A 20,761-nucleotide genomic window follows, 5' to 3' on the forward strand; every position below is an offset into this window, starting at 1 on the left:
CGGGCGGCCGCCGGCAGCGCCGCCCGCCGGCCGACGGACGCAGCTCGTCGATACACACGGCCGGCGGCGACTGGCAGCGTGCCAGCGCCCCGCGGCCGGATGAGGTCGGGTCGGGTCGGGTCGGGTCGGCACCGCTCGGCGACTTTCTGTCGCCGTTCATGACGCTGAGGTGGCGCGCGGTGTCCCCAGCTGGACGGTGGAAGAAAATCGATGCCGGCCTGATTGCGGCCCGCTGCAGCCGCCCACTGCCCCAGTGAAGTCGTCCGTCACATTCGCTGCATTGCTAGCCGGTCGGCGGGCCGGTGCACCGGTGGGGGCGACGCGGGTCGATTCGCGGTCACGTTCACCAAATCGATCCACCGGGAGCGCTCGGTCAGTGGTACAGTGGGGCGGCGGTGGCGAGGGACGGCGGTCGCGCTGTCCCGGACTACTCGGCGCTGTTCCCCAGTATCTCAGTGGGATGGATGATCGATTGACAGGATGGACAACCGAGCCAAGAGAAACAGATCGAGACGGTACACCGTTTCTCTTGCAAAATTACTCCGGAACCACAATCTGTGAAACAGTTTAGCTGATAAATTTGGCTTGTAGCTGAATAACAATGTCACCAAATTAAATGTATACATGGCGTGTACATACATGTGCTTATTTCACGTTTATTTCAGCATTATGCGCACACAAACATGCATGCCACTGACCTTTGTTTTACATAAACAGCAAAGCTTTAGTTTTCAAGAAAGGACAATGCCACGTCTAGCTTGATTAACTTTTATTTTTATCATAGGTACCTGTGCTGTTCACCCCTGTGCTCCTCTGACCTGACCTGGGCTGAGCCTATGTACTGTGTAGCGTCAAGCTACGACTCGCCCATGCTGTATGACAGTGTGATAGCTTCAAACCATAGTCCGGATCACTTGGGTGCGCCGCCAGCGAGAGCCGGCGCTGAACCATTTTTTTTTTTAACCAATAAATCAGAAGGGGCGGTGCCCACCTCCCACTGAGATGACACGGCACGATGTAAAACAGTCTGGGTTTTAAAACAGTCTGGGTCTAAAAGGAGGAACGGATGAACACCGGGATAGACATTCAACGACGAACAACGACAACCAAACGGTGTCGTCACAACAATTAGTGACAATTGATTGAATTATATCTATATATGTGAAAACATCCATCGATGCGAACATCACAAATGCATCCACTTAGCTCCTAAAACATACATGTGTGGTGTGCAAGATATTTTCACCTTGTGATGCGCTCCTTTTGGTATGCTTTGCGTCAATTTGTCTTATATCACTGATGTTGGTCTAACCGGATGACACTTATCATTCCATCGAAGCAAGTCAGTAGACACAGTTTGACTATTGAGATACGATTAAAAAGTCGCAAAAATGCAGTAAGAGATGTCATAAATTAAAAAAGCATCCGGTGCTAGTATTTTACAACGATCAGGACAATCATGGGTTACCTACATGATTTAACATATACGAACACTAATTCAATAAACCAGTGAGCACCCATACAAACACCTACAAAGAGACGCATACATAAACACACGATGACGGACTACTAATCATACATATCCCGTCAACACAATGACTAAAAAGGTACTGATTCGGTGCGAACCTTGCTCTAGCGGCCCACTTGCTGCCCTACATAGATGCAATGAGTGACAATCATCTCGCTACACATATCCTAAAGCACCGCCTCCCGCACTGTTCCCCACATTTCTCTGCTCCTGTGTTAGTGTGGTCTGACCATCCACGAGACTAGCAGCAGCAGCAGTGCCAGCGGCGCCGCCTGGAGACGCGCCGACGGGCCCGCGGAGGAGAACGCACACGCCTGGTCACTCTTCAGCGCCTTGCAATCGGCACGAGGTCCGATTCGGGCCGCGTGAGAGATCACGTGCGGGATGTAGCTTTGCTCGTGGACGCCGTGGAACAGATGCGACCACGGACCTGTCAACAGGGCACATGATGCGTCACATATAACTATGAACCTGCCAACAGGGCACAGAATACGTCACTTATGCCCACTGACCTGCCAGCAGGCCATGCAATGTCGTAAATGTCCACGAGTCTGTCTATGATTAGGATATGTGACTTTTGAGCACCTGGGCTCCAGAGGTCATCGACGCCCATAAATAAGCCTGCCAGCACTCCAAATGGAACAAAACAAATCTCATATAATTACGTTCCAATTAACACGGTGCACAATACGTCAGATACGTGACAATAAAAAGCGACGTGATAACGAAAAGCGAACAAAAAAACATGACAGTCGGCGTTATTTTATGCGACCCTGCGGTCTACGGTCACCCGGCGGCGCTTACCTGTGGCGTAGATAGCCACATCCTCTCCGCCGTGCGTCTCCTCCTTGAACTTCAGTCCGGACGGCTGCGTGTACTCCCAGGCGGTGGTGTCCACACCGTTCAGGTCGCCACGCACCACGTGCGAGCCGTTCCAGCTCACGTTCCAGTTGGGCCCGTTCGAGTAGAAGAGAGTCGTGTACGGCATGCCGTCGTCCCGGCTCTTCTCCGAGGCCCCTGTTGGAGAGACACGAAGTAGCAGGTCAATGCTCCGTCAGCGACAGTAGTCAGGCGTCACTCATATTGGATCGACAAGCACGGGCTTTGGTGGCACCACGTCGATTCAAGTGGCGATTTGGTTACATTCAGGTCGATTCGAGCCATTTCAACTCCATGGCACCCATAATCATACAATGAAAACGGACTACCAGTCGACCGCAACACTGAAGCCGGTTTTCAGAAGCACCAACGGTGGTTCATGCCCACAGCGCCACCTGGAGCAGGCACCCTCGATACACACTGCTACCTACAATATGTCCTCTCAGTACGCAGCGCCACCTACCGAGGATGTCCTTGCCGCGGACCGGGTATCCCTGGATGGTCATCACATGGCTGTGGTCGGCGGTGACGACGATCAGGGTGTCCTGGTCGGAGGTGAGCTGGTGTGCGCGCTTCACGGCCTCCTCGAACTGCAGTGTCTCGGAGAGGGAGCGGCGTGCCTTGGTGTCGTGGTGCGCGTGGTCGATCCGGCCGCCCTCCACCTGGGGCCGCGGGGTCCAGGGACAGGTCAGCCGGGCGGAGAGCGCCTCACCGACCGCACTCGGATCTATGGCTCGTCACGGACAGTTCAGTGTCCTCCCTATGATAGGTCACAAGCTGTTTAGGGTCTGTTTATGACCGGTCAGGGAACGATCACGGCCCTGTATATGTATAGTCACGCAAAGATAAGCGTCTGTGTGACATGTTGTGTTAGCTGACTCGGCACTCCGCGTCGTCAAAAACGATAAAGGGAAGAGACGATATTACACAGCAACTCGTTTTTTCACATCGTTCTCGGGTGAAAAAAAAACAGACTGAACTTTCTAAATAATTATAAGACGTAATAAATAGTTATTCGCGTATCTCACCGCGAGGAAGAAGCCTTTTTCGTTTTTGCTGAGCAGTTTGATGGCAGTCTCGGTCATTTCCACCAGACTGGGCGTCCCTCCAAGGGTCTTGTCTCGGAGGTCTTCGTAGGGCGTGTGGCTGTTCCCGAACAGACCTGTGGAGTACGAGCAGGATATATCACAACGCGGTGATTAGATCGAATTAACCTCTCCAACTGCTCCAGGTGTATGTAATTATCCAATGCTACACTAACTAGTCAATTGTCAGATCTAAAAACCATAGATCGCGGTAATTTTTAGTCCCCGTATCGCCCTGCCAGCCGCCCTTTACCCTCCCCCCCCTCCACGACTACCTCAATACCACTCCAGTTCCCATGCCTCACAGTCCATTGCTGCTCAAATTCGACAACTTCACACTCTCTCCCTAGCCACGACTCTGCATTCCGGGCCCGCTGAATCACTCTCCCTGCCCGTCAGCCGCACCGGTCCGCGGTCCGGTCTGGTCCAGTCCGGAGTTGGGTCCGGTCCGTGGTCCGGACCGACTCCGGACCGGAGCGGGGCGCTGCTCACCCATGATGTGGTCCGTCTGACTGAGGTTGACGCTGCGCAGCTCCTCAGTGGTGGCCACAAACTTGGCAGACAGGCCGGCGCTGCGCTTCTCGCTCAGCCAGTCCTGGGTCAGGTCACGGCCGTCCTGGCGCTTGCAGGCGCTCGGGTTCTCCGGCGCGAACCGCGTGTTGTTCAGGTTGGCGATCATGTTTTGACGACCGCCGCCGAAAATCACCTGAGAATGGGACAAATAAAACAATGCATGGGTGACCATTTGAGTAACTTAAGAGGTATATGTTATGCACTGCAGTGCATATGAAGAGTTGGTATCGAAATGCTAAACCAAATTTGTAACATACTACAGCTGTTATCTCACCAGTTGTTTCGTAATTATTATCATGCATCGCGCTTTACCTCATAGGTAGGTATACGAGTATCATCTATATCACGAAGACGCGAATGCGATATAACTGTATTGCGCATCAAAGTATTAATCCACACTGGTGCAATCAACCCGCCCTACCGAATTGCACACACTGTGCCACCGAGTCCATCGGTCTTTGGCGGCATGCTCTCTCACCTTAGCCAGCTTTCCGGGGGCGTTCTCGACCAGCTGGCGGGCGATGTCGACGCAGTCCCGTCCCTGCTCGCCCAGTTTCTCGTCACACTCCCAGTTACGGTGGGCAGATTTGGCGTACAGCGCCGCCGGAGTGGCGTGGGTGATACGCGTGGTGGTGACGATACCTGTCGAGAGGGGGTGTAAGAAGGGTGTGTGAGAGTGGGGAGGGGAAGGAGAGAGAGAGAGAGAGAGAGAGAGAGAGAGAGAGAGAGAGAGAGCTGGGAGAGGGAGGGAGGGAGGGAGGGTTAGAGAGAGAAAGAGAAAGAGAGAGAAGGATAGAGGAGAAAGAGAGGGAGAGAGAGAGGTGTGAGAGAGAGAGGTGAGAGAGAGAGAGAGCCAGAGAGAGAGAGAGAGAGAGAGAGAGAGAGAGAGAGAGAGAGAGAGAGAGAGAGAGAGAGAGAGAGAGAGAGAGACGAGTGGATAGGTATTCGTTTCAGCGTTAGAGGGAGACGAAAAGACAGGGATGGAAACTCAATCGTTCAGGTGGAAGGCGTGGTTGCATATAAGTAGATGATCACGGTTCTGGACTTCAAAACTTAAGCACCTTTTAGGTACTTGTATTCTGCATTTCTATTTCTATTGAACGAATTTTTCCAAGGAGCATCTATGGACGGTCTTTTGAAGATTAAGAGCTTGGGAGGCAGCAAACAAAATTGTGCAGCACGACTTCAGATAATTAAAGTGAATAACGATAACATTTTAATCGATTCGAATGAGCTTAACAACTTACATAATCTTATGGACTAAAATCTATTTCATTACGATACCTACTAACATCACGTATTCAACTGTGTTATGGGGCCATGGCTGTCTCACGTTTTCAATTTTATGCGTGGAAACTCGTTCACAAGATTAACTTCCGTTTGCTCGAAGCAGACGGGCCTAGGTCTATAATGCAGGGCCTGGCCTCGCTTGCTTAATTGCTCCACCATTTACGCAATCTATTAACATCACATTGACCGCCCTGTTTCATCGCCGGATATGCTGGCAATAGGTCGTACTTTGACTTCTCTTTAACCAGTCGCCTTCGCAGATATGGATTTTCAGGTCATTAACCAGACAAAACGCGTCGATTTGTATTAAATGCCGCCATTTCTGGACGCAATTTCCGTTTAGTAGTTTCACGCGCAGTTTGCTGGTGGTTTGTGGAGCAATTGTGCGCCTTAGGACACAAGGTAGCCGTCGGTTGCGGTGCGGTTTAGGGCACGCAGCTATTCAGTGGCATACCGTGAAATGGAAGACCGCCTCCTAATCAGCGCATGCTATACTTTTGCGCGGCGCAAGCGTAAGGCGCCTTCATGAGCGTTCCCCATCCTGTTCCAATAGGCCTAAATATAGTGTCCTAAATTGGACTGCTGCAATCTGCAAGAAAGCTATTGCATTCACTAGTTAGTGATGCTCTTGGGTTGTTGAATGTGAACATAAAGCGATGTTTAATTACCATGCATATTATCATATACCTCATAATCGTATCGGTGGCTTCAAACTGCACCCTCGACGAAATTTCATCAACGGATTTAGCCCATCAAGTTATTACTAAGACAAATCTAATTTGACATGAATGCCTTACCTAGCCCTAGATCTTCTGAGCTTGTGTCCAGGCTAAAATAGCTATGTAATGTATATAGAACCACACTATACCTATGCCTATGTGTCTGTAAAATAATTGTGGCTAGTAAACACATCACCTTTTTTTGTATCTGTCAAGCCTTCTACTCGATGGAAAGCCCAGCAGTCGCCAATTAACCCGCGCCCCAGTGGCGGTCTCAGCCAACTTCGCCCTAGTGGGGGGGGGGGGCATATGTTACCACCCACCTCTAACTCAAAAACTAAGAGGGATAGAAATACGCGGTAAAAAGCAGTCGATAGCTCTCAATGCGTACGTTTGAAAGTATTTCAGTCATTTTTCACCTTAGAGCAATATTGGGGTCACCAGAGGTCATCAAAGGTCAAAATTTGCCAATTGTCATTATATTTTTCAGAAAACATGCCGCTATCTCAGGAACTATGGTAGCTAGAAAAACGCATGGAACAGCAAACGATAGCTTTTGAGCTCTTCTTTTGAAAAGGTCATTATCAATATTGACCTCAGGTCAACGGTTTAGCCTCCAGAGGGCAAGAATTCCAAAAATAGCTGTTTTTACGAAAAGTGTTTTTCGACAATAACTTTTGACTACAAAAAGCCACGGCATTTCTATTGCCAGAATCGTGTTCCCCTCGCCGAGACGCGTCGAATGAACTACAATTTGACCTTGAAAGGTCAACTTGAAAATTTGACCTCAGGTCAAGGTCATGACCTGACTGGAAAAGGTCATGTTGCATATCAGTCGATGCGTCTCAACAAGACAAACACAATGAGACCATCCCCCAGCGGCGTTCTATCTCTTTCCAATCGCGAGTTATTGGCAAAAAACTGTTTGTAGCCTCAAGTGACCTCGGATGACCTGTCTAGAGGCTATCAGCAAAAATGACACCTTGGTCATCACGAGTGGACTAAATCATTGTGATTCTGAAATATTTGGACTGTTTCTATGCGTACACACGGATCTAGAGGCATTTTCATTTTTCTCCATTGCCTTATAATGGTAAGGTCACGCCACTGACCTGACCTTAGGTCACGGATATAAAAAATCCGAGATATACAAATTGTAGGCGCCTATAACATCATGCAATCCACCAAGTTTGAAACCTTTCTGACAAACACTGCAGGCTGGACATGATTGCAAACTTTTTTTTAGGCTTGGTCAGTTAACCCTAGAACGCCTAGGGGGGGGGGGTGTATCACCCCCCCCCCCTGAGGTTTTTTCGAAGTGCACGCTAAACGGCTTGTCGTAGCGGGCTGAAATTTTCAATACCCTCTGGGGCAACCTTTGCGCATCTTTTGCCGAAAAAAATTGATCGGGTCATGTCAGGTCACGGAGTTATGACGTCATAAGAGGTACAGCCTCCGGCCGGATTTTCACAAACTGAGTGCCAACGCCCGAGGTTTCCTGCCGGTGGTACGGACATCGGTTGATGGATCGTGATGAAACTTCCCATGCATGTTGGGGCAAGTATTGGCTATCATATGGTATAAGAAATTTGACCGGGTCAGGTCAGGTCACGGAGCTATGACGTCACAAGAGGAACAGCGTCCGGTACTATTTTTGAAAAGCGCCCGAACCACTATTTTGCTAATTCTTGTCACCTCAATGGGAATATGCAGCAATATTAGCTTCTATAGGGAGCAAATGGACCTCCCAAATCCAAAAATACAATCAGATTTGAAAAATTTAAATTTTGATTTTTCGAATTTCTGCCGCCGACTGTGACCTTGCCGACTTCCGGCGCTCCCAACGCGCCATTTTTAGAGCTAGGGAAACGAAATACATACCAAACGATAGAGAATTGATCAAGGAACACGAACGATAGTGAAGGTTTCAAGTCGATATCTCCCACCGTTTTGCCGCAAACGCCGCCGAAAGTTGAAAAAAGTCTATTTTTCCGAAAATTTGACCTTTGACCGGTCAAAAGTAGGTCAAATGTTGACCTAGGACCAAAAAATATACCACCAATCGCGAGATCTCGTTGAGAGCAATCCGTTGGTTTTTTCCGCTAAGCTCTACGACCTTCCGTTTCGAAACGCCAGGGGGGGGGTCGTAACAACCCCCCCCCCCCTGGTCGTTCGTGTTATGAGAAATGGCCTGGTCGTGCGAGGGTTAACTTGACCTGGTGACCTGAGCTGACATGACCTGGGGTCAAAAATTTCACACATTGTCCAAAATTGATGTACAAAAAGCTACCCCAAGCGGCGCGGCGCTACGCGCTGCGATTTTTTATTTACACGCGAAAAACGCGACAGGGTGGTAACATATGCCCCCCCCCCCACTGGGGCGAAGGTTAACTCGCTATAGTGGAGGTCCTTCGCCGCAGCGGGGATCTCCGGAGTGCTGCGGTCTGTATTGATGCAGCTATTATCCCGCCAGTGCACGGCGAACAAGACACTGAGCTCAGTCCGGGGATCAGATGTCTGAGGAGCAGGTGCCGATACACCGAGAGAACAGGGAGGCTTACTGGGTGTGCTTGGCATCGCTCGGACCAAGCGAGGCTTACAAGCTAAGCGAAGGGGTATTCCTACGCTGCGATTTCAATCGTATCGACTATCGATCGTTTGCATTTGGTTAAGTTCCACCTTAACCCGCGCCGGGCCGGTGCTCTGAGATTCCGCGCCGGGCCGGGGGGGTGTCTGAACACCCCCCTTCTAACTCGGCTCCTGGGCCACGTAGCGACACGCGGTAAGCGGCAATCGAAAGAACGTTCAAAATAAGGACGAAAACACTTCGGTCATTTTTGGGGTCAGGTCAAAGGTCAGGTCACCAGAGGTCACCAAAGGTCAAATGCCCACTATTTCAACATTTTGGAAACTGCCAACGGCTATCTCGGGAACCGATAGAGCTACAGCGCCGCGGAAAGGCGCATTCGATAGCCCTTTTACAGACCTTTCTGAGTAATGTTCTCAGATTTGACCTCAGGTCAACGGTTTAGCCTCCAGAGGGCAAAAACTCCAAAAATAGCCGTTTTTACGAAAAACGCTTTTTCGGCAATAACTTTTGACTCAAAAGAGCCACGACATTACTTTTGCCACCATCGTGTTCCTCTCGTCGAGACGCGTCGAATGAACTATAATTTGACCTTGAAAGGTCAACTTGAAAATTTGACCTCAGGTCAAGGTCATGACCTGACCGGAAAAGGTCATGTTGCATATCAGTCGATCCGCAACGTCGAGCTGAACACATCTAAGGCGTTTTCAGCGCTCTAGCACGTCTCTATCAGAAGTTATTAGCGAAAAACTGTTAGATTCTGTTCGTGACCTGAGATGACCTCGGGGACATAACGAGGGGTCACAGTTGCCATTTTCCGGTTCAGTGTGTCCATTTTACCTATATCTCGATGTTTGAGAGTGTCTAGAATAGCGTTCGTGCAAAACAGACGGTTTTCAATTTTCTCCCATTGACTTATAATGGGCAGGTCGCAAAATTGACCTGACCTTAGGTCACCGATATCAAAATTCCGAGATATACATTTTATAGATACTGTTGCTCTAATCAATCGCTGAAAGTTTCAAGGAAATCGATCAATCGGTGTAGCTATGACGAGCATTCTTATTTTTTCTGAGGTGAGGTCACTTAGCGTGACCTGGTGACCTGACCTAAGGTGACCTGGGTCTGAAATTTTCACAACATGTGCGGAAAAGATGCACAAACAGGTGTGCCAAAAACGGCGGCGCACCGAGTTACATAATTCTCAGCGTTAATGATGTTTGGAGTGGACCCCGACGTGTGAGGCAGAGGCGGGACTCGCGGCTCGGAACAGATGCGCTGCAGATGTGTCACTGTCAGCATCCCCGGTCGGAGCGGGGGGTAGTGTTACATCCTCGGGGACAGACCTGTCACCAGGCCAGGAGGCGAGTCCCATGACGGCAGCGGCGAGTCCGGAGTCGAGACGTCAGAGTCCTCTTGATGGCAGGGGACCACCGCGATTCGCAATAAGCAAGGAGAACTTTTAGCATAAGGAACATGGGATTCGGGAATAAAAGGATCAATTCATACCGTGAATGTATGAATTGATTTTCGTCCTTTGAAATGTTTACTGATGGCTTAAAAAGCGCAGCTTTGGCCCCAAAAATGCATATGCCCCAATAGTAGCCACCCACAGCTACAGCTCAGTTATCGCCCTGCAAAGCTCCCTCCTATACATGGGAGCGCCTCACCTACACCACAGCCCACAGTAGAGCCCACAGTGACCTCCCACAGCCCACAGTGGCTGACCGGTGTCTTTGCCGGCCTCCTGTGCCCACAGTATACCCGCCCACAGCCCACAGTTATCTCCCACAGTTCACAGTGACTAACCGGAGGTCTTTGCCGGCCTCATGTGCCCACAGTATACCCGCCCACAGTCCACAGTTATTCCACAGCCCACAGCGACTGACCAGTGTCCTTGCCGGCCTCCTGCGCCCACTCCATCAGACAGGGCCGGCTGTTCCGCTTCACCCTCGATGCGGTGCACTGTCCAGCCGAGACTCGTGCGTCCACCCCGAGCGTCTCGTAGTTGCCCTTGTAGCCGCACCAGTAGGCGGTGGCCGTGCCGGCAGAGTCCGGTACCTGACGGTCCGGGTTGTACGTCTGAAACAGGTGGGGAAAACGTCAGTATCAGTTAGTCCAGTGGGGAAATAGATGCGGCATAGTAAATGAATGACAAATGGGGATAACGATAAGAGAGAATGGCGGTCAACAATAATTATGACGCTCGATTTTCACGGTTCAGCGTCGGATAAAGCTTATAACGCTGTTGATCTGAGTACATTGGACCATAGAGCTTGAATACCTTGAATTACGAACAGTCCGGCGTGTACTTTTACTGCGAGCTTGCTATATTATCAGCAACCGCTCGGTGAAACGGTTAAACATGTGAACCGTGTAAGCTGTGACAAAATAGCTTTTCCTCAGCCTTTCTCCCTCCTCTTTCCCCCTCTCTCTCTCCTTCTCTCTCTGTCTGTCTCTCTCTCTCTCTCTCTCTCTCTCTCTCTCTCTCTCTCTCCCCGTCTCTCTCTCTCTCTCTCTCTCTCTCTCTCTCTCTCTCTCTCTCTCTCTCTCTCTCTCTCTCTCCGTCTCTCTCTCTCTCTCTCTCTCTCTCTCTCTCTCTCTCTCTCTCTCTCACTACCTCTACTTCTCTCTCTCCTGTCGCACTCTGTCATCTCTCTTTCTCTCTTTTTTTTTCTCTTTTATAATCATCCACAATGTCTATTTTTACATGCAACTCTACACACTCAAGCTGCATTACAATGGACGGGTGGTCACCGTCAGCTTCTGCTCACATATTTATGCCCGCCGTGCCGTTCCACGCTCAGGGCCAGTGGGACTGACCTTGTCATTCCCCCTGTACAATATTACTGCGTACGAGTCGCCTTGGAAACTAGGTACGCACTAGCTTCACGGCTCCGGATTTTTTGCTCCAACTAAAGTGGCAAGAAAGGAGAGTTGTGATAATATGCCGAAGAAGATGAAACGCCAAAAGTTGGATAGGACACCTGACCCATCAGCACATTCATGATTTTCGTTTTCCAGTCAAAGGCAGTGTGCTTTAGCCGCTCAAGACAATGCCATGGTTGTTGGTGAGGCTCCACGGAGGGCTGAGTGGGCATTCAGCCGGTCTCGAGGGCCGTGACACGCCGTATCCGGGGCCCGGACAGGTGAGAGCTGACGCCATGCTGTTGTCCGCGCGGTGTCCTCCGGCAGCAGTGTGGAGCGTGACTGGGCACAGTGAGCGGCGCAGAGGCTATAGAGCCTTGGCAGAGGCCATGGCCGTCCCATGGCGACGGCGCAGTGTTGGGGGCTGCACCCGCTCCCACCGCGGTTCCCGCTCCGCTCCGCTGAGCCTCATACAGTCGAACATAGTTAGTTACCCACTCCGCTCTTCAGCCGTGGCTCCCTCATCCGGCGCTTTCCATTCCACCGCTCTGCTGAAATTCAAATTGCAGCCACTCATCTTTTTCACAGATCCACCCTCCTGTTGGCTTACCAATACACTGGAGCTCGTATCGTCACGATTTCCCATCCCGTTGTTCTGTTACGCGCTGTTATCTAAACATCCACCACTTTCCATTCCATCGCCGCCCATGCTGTCTCCCATCTGCTCGCACATTAGCCAATCCGACTCAACTGCCTGGGACCCTTGGCCGCATTATAACTATAGGGGCAAATGGACATCTTTACAGAGTAGCATTAGCAGTCCCGTCCGCCTAAAATGGTGCTCACTGCTCAGCGCCCAGTGGACTCCAATGGCTCTGATGAACTTCTACACAGCACACCACCCGGTCTGAGTCGATGGGGTACGTCTCGGGTGCAATTGCAGTCCCAGCGCTACCCTGCTCAGTAGACAGATGCGACATCCGGCAGTGATACAGATACAGATACAGATAATATATTCATGACAAATCCATGGTGCATGGTTTTTCATTGGCACACGTCAAACATTTACAACACAAGTAAAAGACCAGGCATAAAAAGTAGCACTCAACCACTCGACCTGAGCTAACCATGCGCCTCACACTGTTCTTTCAATAGATGCTTTTTGAGCTGGCGCCGAAAGTTTCGCACGGTGACGTCAAACGGCAGAGAGTCGTACTCACGCACTGCGCTATAACAGAGCCGCCGGCGACCGGCTTCCGTGCGGATTCTCGGCAGCGCGTGGTCGGCAGCTCTGCGCGTCTCGTACGAGTGACGCAGGGTGTCACCGATGGTTTGTGCGATCGCTTCCGGCTTTCCAGTCGTAGTGACCCTGTGCACCAAACTGATGCGATGGTACTTAGCAAGGTTAGGGGCATTCAACCACTCCAAGTCGCACAGAACGTCACTGATGTGGTCGTATTTACGACGGCCGCTAATAACTCGAGCACTGAAGTTCAGCAGTTTCTGCACACGATGAATCTGAGTAGCGGTGCACGTACCGTATAGCGAGAAGCAATATCTGATAACGGAGTTCACGAGCGCTTCTACTACCACAGGCAGAGAGGCCTTCGGTATAACGTGCTTGGCGTGCATCAGACCGATTAGGACACCAGTACACTTAGCTGTCACATAATCGATGTGCGACCTGAAGCTGAGATGATTGTCCATGATCACTCCGAGATTTTTGACAACTCTAGAGTCCGGAATAACAGCACCCATGGCAGTCAGTGTGACAGGCGGCAGTCCTCGCAGCATAGCGGGGGTTCCTAGTACAAGGACCTGCGTCTTAGCGGTGTTTAGCTTCATAGTGTTTGCGCAGAACCACTGGAAGAGACACTCTAGCGCCTGCTCCATGCGTTGGATGACCTGTGCCAAGTCACGCTTTTTACCGCTCACAAGAAGTTGAGTATCGTCTGCAAATTGCACGATTGTGACACCGTCAGGCAGGTACAGACACATTTCGTTTGCAAACACCGAATACAACATACAACTTAACGATCCGCCTTGGAACACGCCAATTGTGTTTGACTTGACACTCGACCGCACGTATCCACCGTCACCACTGGCCATCTGCACCTGCTGAGTGTGTCCGCTTAGGTAGTTGCCGAACCACTCGGTATCTACCCCATACAGTGCGAGCTTATCCAGCAGTCTCCCGTGCGGCACAACGTCAAAACATTTGGAGAGGTCCAACAGCACCAGGATCGACACCTCTCCAGCGTCCATCGCCTCCAGCGCACGGTCGGTGATGACGCTGAGTGCCGTCTCGGTGCTGCGGCCGCTGCGGTAGCCATGTTGGGTGGTTGACAGGAGCTGGTTGGCCTCCAAGTACTGCACCAGCTGGCGCTGGACGACCCGCTCAACAACCTTCATTATCGCCGGCAGGATGGAGATCGGGCGAGTGTTTGCTGGCTCCGATGGTCCTTGTCCTTTTGGGATTGGCGTTACCATTGCATGTTTCCAGGGGCCGGGCACGTTGCTGGTCGTCAGGCTGGAGTTGACTATGTCCAATAGGACGTGACCCATGCCCCAAAAGAAGGTGCGGAACATGCTGACGCTGATCCCGTCGTTGCCTGTTGAAGTTGACGGCTTCATGTGTAGCAGGAGCAGGCCGAGCGTGTCCATGTCGATCGGTTGCGGTCTGAACCGGCTCGTCGTGACACGCGGCAGTCTGACCGGCACTGGTACCGTGGGCGGGGGGACGCTGGCAGCTGTGATTGGCCCTATGCTCACATAATAGTCGTTTAGCGCGTCGGGCGTGGCGCTGGGAACCGTAGCCTCTTTCTTGCTGCCGATGATGGGCCGTAGTACCCGCCAGACTTGAAAAAAGAAAAAACCGTGATCCGAGCCGAGAAACGTCCCGCTAGTGACAACGGAAGGGCCGCTCGTACCTATACCCGCTGCCACACCCGCAGCGACTCGTCTTTCAAAACAGCCGAGATCAGGTAACAGGCTGGCCGGGAAACTGATATCACAGCAAGCGGTGCAGTGAGTGAAATCGTAAATCGGGTGTAAAACAATAACCTCTCAGTGACGGCGATAATGTATCAGCCTAAGGACTGTGACATGCCCTCTATTAGGCACATATACACTGATAAAAAAATTTACTCCTTAAAGGCGAGTTGACTCTTTTCTGCGGAGTCAAACTGCCTGGAAAAAAAGTCCAACCTTTTCTGGAGTCATTTGACGCGATAAAAAATGACTCGCTTTGCTACTCCCTTTTTCCGAGTAAGCCGACACCGACTAGACGGGTGACCCGCTTTGCTAATCCCGCTATCCGAGTGAGCCAACGCCGACTAGGCGGATGACTCGCTTTGCTACTCCCACTATCCGAGTGAGATAACGCCTACTAGGCGGATGACTCGCTTTGCTACTCCCACTATCCGAGTGAGCCAACGCCGACTGGGCGGATGACTCGCTTGTCGACTCCTATTGCCCGAGTGCGATGACCCCAGCAAGACGCTACCATCGAGGGGTCGAAAAATGACCCCCCCCCCAATTTGCGTAGGCTAAACAGGTTTGTTTGAGAAAATGTATTTACAGTTCAATGTACAAACTCCGCAAGGGTACAAAACACGAAGCGACCAGAACACTTGCGCATGACTCGCAGTTCTCACGGTGCCGAAGCACGCGGTGCCACAGCAACACGGTAAGAGTCACGGTGCCACCACCTTACGGCAAAACAATGTCTTCATAAACTTTACATTCATGATTCAGTACCTACCGTATTATATGCCAAACACTAAACAGAACCATTACCTGACATGGAAATACGATTGTTGATGGGTCACCACAATATCAATGGGTAAATACAAACGAACGTAACTTACATTCACAGAACTCCGCTTCCGAAATTGCACAAATGAAGCCAAACGACCGCGGCGCAGATTTCAAAACGTTCGTTGCGGCGGCGGGGCGCGCACTGCAAGATGGCGCCATGATCCACATGTTGACTCGCTTTTGGTGGCGTCACTTTCCTTTTTTCCCGCGTCGTCTTACTCGGCAAAGGCCTCAGCGAAATTGGAGAGTCGAAACGGACGGCATTCGGGATCGTAACAATTTGGCGAGTCTGGTGACGCGTTGACGCCGATCGCAGTTACCGGTATTTTATAGCATGGTAGCTGATCCTTCAGCACGGCATTTACTTACCCGCGAAAGAAGTTGTCACCTCAGTGACTCTATTTTTTACTAGCCTTAGAGTCTTACAATGAGTCGCTAAATTTTGCAGAGTAAATTTTTTTATCAGTGTAGGCCGTTCATATTTAGTAGGTAATCGGTAATAATGTTGATAAGCAATAAGACTGAAAATTAAACACCTTTGCGCTTCATAATGCGACATACTTCAATAAAACTGCCATCGACCAACATGATTCGGAAGAAATTTGGGTAGGTCACTCGCAATTGAAAAAAAGTTTCAATTGGAACTTAAAGTTTGAAAAGAATTTGAGCAACAAATAAAGATACAACGCGAGAAAGAAAGAGCAACAAATAAACATACATATAATTATAGATCATCAGTATAGACTATATAGAGCGTCCGCCTTACATATACATATACAGACATTTCTGGCCAAAAATGGTTGGTATTTCTTGGAACGGCCCAACGTTTCATAGTGAACCGTAAAAAAAAATAGAATGACCCGCGCTAACACCTGAAGGCTGAATGCCGTGTCATACATATGGCCTTACAGCTGGGTATACACTATACAGTTATTTACTCGCGTCATGGTAAAAGGCACATATGGTGCGGCCTCTGTGGCCTCGCTCGGCCGGCGCTTGAGGCGGCTGTGTGCCATCTTCCATCGGCCGTCTCAAATGCAGAAACGTGAGTCGGTATCACCAAAAACTGACCCTCTGTTGTTTGCTGGGTTATGATATGAGTGTCTGGTGACAATGTACCGTGACAGAGCCGAATACAGCTGGCTTCCCATCTGAATAGCCCTGCACGTCTGCTTATAAGGGGAAATGCACAGATGAGGTAGCATCTGTGGTCTCGGCAGCGACAATGGCTCATATTTCTTTGGGGAGTTGGCATAAATGTTGCACATCTGCTGAACATCTGATGATTACCAATCCTTGGCAGAGGATCGAACGTTAGTGCCGGCAATGGCTATGCCAATGGTGTCCATCCAATCAGCGGCGTATTTAGAAAATCGCGAAGGGGGGGGGGGCCAAGGGTTTGGAGGGCGCCACCTCACCCAAGGAGGGCGCCATACGGTCGCGAGATAAAAAATCGCTCAGTGGGGGTTGGGGGGTTGGGAGGCGTTTTTTACCATGCCACCAGTTTTTTTTTTGCGTAACCTCGTATAGGTCGTGCTGCATTGATTTTGCATCGTGTGTATTCTTTATACTCCAGGTCACAAAAGGTCAAGTGTTCTTGAAATGCTGCGCCGAAGGCGCGCGAAATTTTTGAAAACAACCTTTTCCTCCGCTTTTTAGGCACGCCTTTTATACGATCACTGTTCAAAGCTCCTCTCGCTCTTTTACCAAATTTGAAGGTGTAAAAAATACCTAAGGTTTGGTCGGGCCGCTGCCACACAAACTGTACAGAAAGCTTGGCTCATGGGTGTCGATGTATAAAAGTTTATTGGCGGTGGCATATCTACGCACCAGATCACCGTATCGGATTGATACCGGAGCGCGAGATGCGTAAACATCATCCAAATTACCTCAGACCAGCCTTCATAGCCTTCTCACAGATGCATACAGTGTACCCACATAACCAGTTTCAATCACCGAAACTTCAGATGCCTGCTGTTGCGCCCGAACCTGTTGACAATACTTAATCGTAATCCATATAGATGCCATGATGCACGTAAAGTAGGATCAATCCGTTAAGACCAAAGACGTGTTTTATGCATCGTAGAGCGTAGATAGTTTTGGTAGGTATAGATACTTCATTCATTGTGCTGAATGCACGTTCATTTGTGGCAGTTTTCACAGGCAAGACATCAACTATGTGCAATAGAACGACTAAGTTGAAAAACATGCCAAAGGAGTAAATAAATGATAGGAGGGCAGCGATCAACGGATGTTGCCAATAGGTAGAAGGGCTGCGATCCACAGGAGGGCACTAATAGGTAGAAGAGCCCCGATCAACATCCCGAGTTTCGACAGTAGGGCACCGATAGGTAGGAAGTTGGCGAGCAGCAGGAGGGCGCCAATGGATAGAAGGGCAGCGATCAACAGGAGGGCACCAATAGGTAGGAGGGCGCCGATCAACAATCAACAAGAGGGCGCCACCAGGTAAGAGGGTGGCGAGGAACAGGAGAGCACCAATAGGAGGGTGGCGATCAACAAGAGGTCGCCAATAGGTGGGAGGGCGGTCATCAACTGGAAGTCGCCAATGAGCGGAAGGGTGACGATTAAAATGGGGGTGGCAATGGTGAGGAGGGCGCCTTTGCTCAAGAGGATGACACGAACAGGAGGGCGTCTGTGCGGAGGGCGCTGGTCAACAGGAGGGTGCCAGTGGTTAGGAGGGCGGCGATCTACACGAGGGCGCCAATAGGAGAAGGGCCCCGATTAACATTCAACAGGAAGGACTAGGGAACCAATAGGTAGGAGGGCGGCACTGAACAAGAGGGTGCCAAAAGGGAGAAAGGCGGCCTTCAAAATTTCACATGAGGGCGCAATAGGTAGGAGAGCGCCAATAATTATGAGGACGCCGATCAGCAGAAGGGCGGCAATGTGTAGCAGGGTGGCGACCTACAGGAGGGCGCCTTCGGGTGAGAGGGCGCTTATTTACAGGACAGCGGCTTACATAGGCGACCACCGTTACGCTTAGAGAGCTACAGCCTACAAATGTGGTTGGAGGGCGCCCGAGGAGCCCTCCAACCGTATTTGGAGGGCGTATTTGGAATGGGCGTCCTCCGAGGGCGCCCTCCATCCGTATTTTCCTTGTAAACACATTCGCGATTGGAGGGCGCCCTCCAGTCGCGATTGTTTTTCGATTCGATTATATCACAATTGCATTTGCGATTGGAGGGCGCCTTCGGCGCCCTCCAATCGCAAAGGGCGCCTTCGGCGCCCAAGGGGGGGGGCCATGGCCCAGTGGCCCCCCCTGCCTACGCCCCTGCATCCAATACTTTTTGACGTTGACAAAATGCTGCTGTTGGCATACGTGAGCCGAACGCCAGCATGTCAGCGGGGACGTGATGTGAATTGTGAGGTAACGTGATGTCCGCGCTTTGAGTGCGGATGGACGCCGTCCTCGCGTACCTCAACTCGAATGTTGTCTAAAATCTACCTCTTACTTGCTATGTTGACGGCATGTAACATATCCTCTGGCCGTTTTACGGGTCTTGCCGACGGAGCCACTGCTACAGAGAAACCCCGCACTGACTGTGCGTCAGACTGACGTCGTCAGCCGTTAGACCGACTCCCGGTGACGAAGGCTGCGTGGTGTGATGACTGCACGTTGGATGCGATTACCCCCTTGGCTGCCTCACATATAGCTCTGTTCACGCGTTACCGGCTTGGAGTCAAAGCGGTCAAAGAGTCAGGCGAGGTGCGAACAGGGGAATAAGTGAGATAATACCGGCCTTCATGTGGCCGCATTGATCTTGATGTGAGCTGTCATAGCGAGGAAAAGAGTCACACCATGGCGTGATCAACAGGCATGGTCGCGTCATAGTGACGAGAGCAGGCAGCCTGATGACTAATGGCATGTTCACTTGTTTCCGAAAAGGAAAGCTGACACATTTTCTCCAGATTTATCTATGCTAGCATTTAATATAGCCACTTAGTTCATGCACTCATCTTTCGCTCTTCTTCCTTATTCCATCTGTTTTATCTTTCGTGCACGGTGTGCCTTATTCCGGTCGTGCCTGTGGCTGACTATTCAAGAACACGTGAGGCCAAGCTATAAAAGTAGCTGTCTGCGCAACACAGGGCATTTATAAATTCCTCCTTTGAATACCGATGATGTAACGGATGACAGGACTCCGTCAACAGGTATGACACACTATGTCGTCACTAGTCTTAGTAGAAACCATCGACCCGTTCCAGCTAGAAACATTACCGGCTCGGAATATTTGCCACGTCACGGCTGTGTCCCACACAGCTCGCCAAATGTGGCGCGCGCCGCCGACCACGCTCTCATCGCGTCCAAAGTCGCTGACCAGCAGTGAAAGCGTGACAGCGGGCCATGGGACAGCGGGCTGGGGCGGCGGGCTGGGGCTCCGGACGGTTCTGCACATGGGTTTCCGACCGCCCGCATGTCAGCTGCGGTCAACTCTCCCTCCAGCCGGACCCGGTCCAGACCCCGACCAGGCCACCTACCAGGCTTCCACGGCACATACGTACTTGTCTGGAGCCCTTCTGTCATTTATATCGCAAGTTTCTGAAATTACCGTGGTTTATCTGCCGTTACCGTAACTCATCCGCAATATCGCAACTCATCTAATCTGCTAATACGGTAACTCATCTGTCATCACCGTAACTCATCTGTCGCCACCGTAACTCATTTTTCACCGCCGCGCCGTAGCTCAGCCGCCATCGCTACAGCTCATCTGTCACCACCGCAGCTTATCCGCCTCTCGGCTAAAGCTCCCCGCGACAGCCTGGCGCTCCTCCCGGTCGGCCTCCCGGTCGGCCGGTTCTGCAACTGTAACGTCACTGACGCCTTTGCTACATCCATGACGTCACCGGGTCCCAGCCGGCTGTGGCGGCGGCCAGTGACCTTCCATCGAGTGCCGAGCAGCCCGGTCCAGGTCTGATTCCGGTGTTGCAGGGACCAGTCCGACGCGGCGGATCTCGTGCCGGCCCTCGGCGCCGTGCGCCACCAGAGACATGAGCAGGGCACACCCACCCCGCCGCATCTGCACCGCTATTTCGAGGTCCAGGGAGGACGAGGATGTCGCATGACGATCTGGCGTGACCATCATGAAGAAGGCATGCTTATTGCATTAATTTGAATGGTGATGGGGTAGACTTTCCGCGAGCCTGAGGAGCCTTTGCATGAATTTCGGTCGATGTGACCATTCAACTAAAGCGTAAGTAGTTCGGAGAGCGGTGGCTTAGCTTCAATCATGCTACATTCTTTCAATTAAATGGCGCTCGTAAGGCATGGCGTTAAAGCACTTGGTGGCGCTAAAAGCCACTCGTAAAATAAACTTATACACATTACAATGTAGTCTTACGTGTAGAATAATTCCGGTGTAGAAAATAATTATTTTTACCTTTAACGTTCATT

At 51.0% G+C, this 20,761-nt stretch overlaps 1 protein-coding gene across 2 annotated transcripts in view; it reads right to left on the reverse strand.

Moving 5' to 3' along the window:
* Window positions 1-640: 640 nt before the first annotated feature.
* Window positions 641-20,761, reverse strand: part of LOC122389091 (alkaline phosphatase-like) — a 32,155-nt gene continuing 12,034 nt past the window's right edge. For both annotated transcript variants that reach the window (XM_043380781.1, XM_043380782.1), the window contains exons 4-10: window positions 10,551-10,743; window positions 4,544-4,707; window positions 3,985-4,198; window positions 3,436-3,569; window positions 2,871-3,069; window positions 2,333-2,545; window positions 641-1,958 (exon numbers count right to left, since the gene is read on the reverse strand). In XM_043380781.1, the coding sequence (XP_043236716.1) occupies window positions 1,744-1,958; window positions 2,333-2,545; window positions 2,871-3,069; window positions 3,436-3,569; window positions 3,985-4,198; window positions 4,544-4,707; window positions 10,551-10,743 (1,332 nt within the window). In that variant the 3' untranslated portion in view covers window positions 641-1,743. The remainder of the gene's footprint in view (window positions 1,959-2,332; window positions 2,546-2,870; window positions 3,070-3,435; window positions 3,570-3,984; window positions 4,199-4,543; window positions 4,708-10,550; window positions 10,744-20,761) is intronic.

This window comes from Amphibalanus amphitrite, unplaced genomic scaffold, assembly GCF_019059575.1.
Source record: "Amphibalanus amphitrite isolate SeventyFive unplaced genomic scaffold, NRLGWU_Aamphi_draft 000343F_arrow, whole genome shotgun sequence".
NCBI lineage: Eukaryota > Metazoa > Arthropoda > Thecostraca > Balanomorpha > Balanidae > Amphibalanus > Amphibalanus amphitrite.